The sequence below is a fragment of the Muscardinus avellanarius genome (assembly GCF_963383645.1).
Source record: "Muscardinus avellanarius genome assembly, chromosome: 3".
Classification (NCBI taxonomy): domain Eukaryota; kingdom Metazoa; phylum Chordata; class Mammalia; order Rodentia; family Gliridae; genus Muscardinus; species Muscardinus avellanarius.
In genome coordinates this window covers 120,839,904-120,844,619 of record NC_137788.1, presented here as the reverse complement: position 1 = coordinate 120,844,619, position 4,716 = coordinate 120,839,904, and the positions used below count along the sequence as shown (strand labels likewise).

The 4,716-nt window shown below is 48.6% G+C and overlaps 1 protein-coding gene across 1 annotated transcript; it reads left to right on the top strand.

The window, feature by feature from the left end:
* Nucleotides 1-3,164: 3,164 nt before the first annotated feature.
* Nucleotides 3,165-4,487, top strand: GJA8 (gap junction protein alpha 8; the record flags this gene model as incomplete). Its single annotated transcript, XM_080692653.1, has 1 exon — nt 3,165-4,487. One exon carries the CDS (start codon nt 3,165-3,167, stop codon nt 4,485-4,487), a length of 1,323 nt encoding a protein of 440 aa, XP_080548779.1.
* Between the last annotated feature and the right edge of the window lie 229 nt (nt 4,488-4,716).

The window sequence follows — 4,716 nt, the reverse complement described above, 5'->3', positions numbered from 1 at the left end:
TCCTTAAAGATGAAAACTTTACTGAAAAAAAACCGAACTGAAATATGTTCAGTGTGTGAGGAGAGAAATAATTCCCCCAACACAACCACACAAACAGAAAAACCGTGGGTTCTTGTCCTGAGCTAGGGATAAGTATACATAGCTCAGACACTTGCTAAAGATTTAAGGAAGCTTATTAAAAAGATAGAAATACAGAAGACAGTTAAAGCCCCGTGCCATTCAGAAAATGACACTGGGGGGTGTTTTGAGTGAATTCACCAAATGACCCCTGCACGCTGAGTGTTCTTATCCTGACCAAGTCTGCGGCAGGTCCTTTGATATGTAGATATGTTGCCCTATCTCTAGCCCAGCTATCTGCTGTCTCCATCCCAGCCGGATCTGCCCCTCGGAGGCAGGGGGGCAGCTCTGTCTCTGGCACAGACCCCACACCTTTTGTTATACTCCCAAAATGTGTTAGGTTGCTTATCCAGGATCTGGGATTTCCTCCCATCTTTGAGGCAGTTTGTGTCTCTTTAGAAATGTAAAGAGGCCCTTTTTCCTGACACTCCTGGCTTTCTTTACTACCAAAGATATACATATATATATATATATATATATATATATATATATATATATTGGTGGTACTGGGGTTCCTGGAAGCTCTTCTACCTCTGGGCTACACTCCCAGACCTATTTTTACATTTTTATTTGGAAACAGGGTCTTCTAAACCAGCACGCGCAGCTGGCTTCGAACCTGCGCGATCCTCCTATCTCTGCCTCCCAAGCGCAGGGATTACAAGCGTGCGCCACCACGTCCGGCTACCAAAGATATATTTTTAAAATTGGAAATCTTTCCCAATACTGGTACATTAATAAATTTTGAAATCTTTTCCAAATACTGGTACAAAAACCTCTTCCCATCACTCTTTCAAGTGTCTTACAGCTGGGAGTGGTGCCTCACGCTTGTAAACCCAGTACTTGGGAGGCCAAGACAGGAGGATCACAGGTTGGAGGGCAGCCTCAGCCACTTTCACGAGACCCTCAGCCACTTAGTGAGACCTTGTTTCAAAAATAAAGAATAAAAAATTAGGCTGGGGGTGTAGCTCAGAGGTAGAATGCCCTTGAATTCAATCCCCAGCACCACACACACATACACACACACACACACACACACACACACACACACACACACACACACGATTAAAAGCAGTGGGCAAAGCCGGGCATTGTGGCATGTAATCCCAGTATTCAGGAGGCTGAAACAGGAGGATCACAGTTTGCGAACAGCCTCAGCTACTTAGTGAGGCCCTTTGCAACTCAGGGAGACCCCGTTTCAAAATAAAGAATTAAAAAATGGGGCTGGGGGGTGTAGCTTGGAGGTAGAATGCGCCTGGGTTCCAAACCCAGTACAAGAAAGAAAAGAAAGAAAGAAAGAAGAAAGAAAGAAAGAAAGAAAGAAAGAAAGAAAGAAAGAAAGAAAGAAAGAAAGAAAGAAGAAAGAAAGAGAGAAAGAAAGCAGGCAGGCAGGCAAGCGAGCAGTGGGCTTATCCCTCTGGCCCCATGGTCTCCTGGTCCTGAAGGGTGGGACATGGCTGGAAGAAGACCAGAGAAGGGTCCTCTGACATGGGCTCTTGACCTGGTTAAAGGCAACCATGAGTGAACTCCACAATTCTAGAGATGTTCAGGTTAAAGGAACAACTGTCCTAAATTGAGGTGGAAGGTTGTTGTGTTTTGCTCTTGGTACTGGGGGTTGAACCCAGGGGCATTCTACATCAGAGCTACACCCCAATCCCTATGTTATTTTTTTATTTTTATTTTGAAGCAGGGTTTAGCTAGGTTGCTGATGACCTCACTAAATTGTTGAGGCTGTCCTCAAACCTACAATCCTCCTGTCTCAGCCTCCCCAGTACTGGAATTACAGTCGGGCACCACCACACATAGGCCTGCATGGGCTACAGGTTCACACTGGATGAATGATCCAGTTTACACACATCTTCCCTGTCAATTCCTTCCTGTTTCCATTAGCTATCGCTGTGATAGAGGCAGTATATCATTTTTAGTGGTTCTTTTTTTTTCTACAAACCAACCTTTTTTTTGCTCTACTAAAACAACCACATATTAGAGACCCTGAAATCTCTTCATTCTGAGGGACACTAAAAGTGATCTAGCAGACCCTCCTTACCTTGTAACAGGATTCCTACCTAAAGCACTCTCTCCATTCTTTAGATTTAAAAGAGTAATAATAAAAGTATACTGCTCTCAATTTGTCAAACTATTACAAAGGGTTTCCAGATTTCAACCTTGGAAAGAGAAAACATAAATTAAGAGCACAGGAATCAGAGAAATGTGTAGCTCTGTATGTGGGCAGTATTTCTCAATGGTGTAATGGGAAGAATCCTCAATGGTGTAATGGGAAGAATCCAGCCTGTGGGAGCAGGTACAAAACAGCTGCTATTTAGCTGTCTGATCTAAAGACAATCTATTTAGCCTCTCAGAGCCTCTGTTTTCCCATGTGTCAGAATCAAGTTAGTTAGCAAATACTTATCAAGCTCTGTGTGCTGGGCTGTGTGCCAGGCACTGACTAACAGTAATACAGGCATGGTCTCTGCCATCACAGAGATTACAGTTTAACAGGGTAATTCAATGAAATAATATGTTGATGCTCTGTCCCACAGAAGGTGCTCAATGAATACTAGTTCTATTTCCCCTTAAAAGTGATCATTATCAATGTATATTTTCTCAGCATAAATCCATGTAATCATGAGTTTCTATTTATGGTCCACAATAAGTCCTAATTTTTTGTATGTGAAATTCAAGTTATACAGATATTATCTTATGGGTCCTTTCAGGCTGCTTGTGACATGAATGAGAACAGGTATTACTACTGAAGCCACTTTACAGATGAAGCTAATGGTCAGCTTGTTTTGTGGTGCTGGGGATGGAACCACGGATCTCATGCATGCCAGACGGACACGCTACCCCTAAGTTATAGCCCCCAGACCTAAAGAAGCTAATGGAAGCAGATTTTTATGCCTCTTTTGTCTCCTAGTATTATTACACACAAATGATGTGCTGAATAGGTGCCATTTACGCCTTGCCTGGTCCAGCAACTTCAAAAGGAGAGATCGCCCAAGGATAGCACTATGGCCACTCAGCTTTTGCCTTCTCCCCCTAGGTGGTGAGCGATGGGTGACTGGAGTTTCCTGGGGAACATCTTGGAGGAGGTCAATGAGCACTCTACGGTCATCGGCAGAGTCTGGCTCACCGTGCTTTTCATCTTCCGGATCCTCATCCTTGGCACGGCTGCAGAGTTTGTGTGGGGGGACGAGCAGTCCGACTTCGTGTGCAACACCCAGCAGCCAGGTTGCGAGAACGTCTGCTACGACGAGGCCTTCCCCATCTCCCACATCCGCCTCTGGGTCCTGCAGATCATCTTCGTCTCCACTCCATCCCTGATGTACGTGGGCCACGCGGTGCACCACGTGCGCATGGAGGAGAAGCGGAAGGACCGCGAGGCGGAGGAGCTGTGCCAGCAGTCCCGGGGCGACGGCGGCGAGAGGGTGCCTCTCGCCCCAGACCAGAGCAGCATCCGGAAGAGCAGCAGCAGCAGCAAAGGCACCAAAAAGTTCCGGCTGGAGGGGACCCTGCTGAGGACCTACATCTGCCACATCATCTTCAAGACCCTCTTTGAGGTGGGCTTCATAGTGGGCCACTACTTCCTGTACGGCTTCCGGATCCTGCCCCTCTATCGCTGCAGCCGGTGGCCCTGCCCCAATGTGGTGGACTGCTTTGTGTCCCGACCCACTGAGAAAACCATCTTCATCCTGTTCATGTTGTCTGTGGCCTTCGTATCCCTCTTCCTCAACATTATGGAGATGAGCCACCTGGGCCTGAAGGGGGTCCGCTCGGCCTTCAAGAGGCCGGTAGAGCAGCCACTGGGGGAGATTCCTGAGAAGTCCCTCCACTCCATTGCTGTCTCCTCCATCCAGAAGGCCAAGGGCTACCAGCTTCTAGAAGAAGAGAAAATCGTGTCCCACTATTTCCCTCTGACGGAGGTTGGCATGGTGGAGACCAGCCCTCTCTCTGCCAAGCCTTTCGGTCAGTTCGAGGAGAAGATCAGCACAGGACCCCTCGCCGACATGTCCCGGGGTTACCAAGAGACCCTGCCTTCCTACGCCCAGGTGGGCGCTCCGGAAGTGGAGGCCGAGGAGCCGCCGGTGGAGGAGGGAGCGGAACCGGAAGTGGGCGAGAAGAAACCGGAAGTGGAGAGGGTGACGGCGGAAGTGCCCGAGACGGTGGCGGCGCCCGAGGCGGAGAAAGCAGAGACCCCTGGAGTGGGGAAGGAAGGGGAGAAAGAAGAGCTGCAGGCCGAGAAGATAACCAAGCAAGGGCTGCCGGCCGAGAAGGCGCCTTCACTCTGCCCAGAGCTGACGGCCGAGGAGACCCGGCCCCTGAGCAGGCTGAGCAAAGCCAGCAGCCGGGCCAGGTCGGATGATTTAACCATATGAAGTGGTGCCAGAAAATGATACCACCCCCAGCTGATCTAGGGCAAGATGAAACGAAAGGTGCCAACATGCTTTGTCTCCTGTCCCCCGTCATCTGCACTCCTGGTTGGACAGATGCAGCCTTGATGGTGCACGCTGTACAACTAGGAAACCACTTCTCCCATGTATAAGGGCTACCAAGGTAAACCAATGCCCCAGCAAAGTTCTCGGTCTCACAGGACTACCCTGTTCC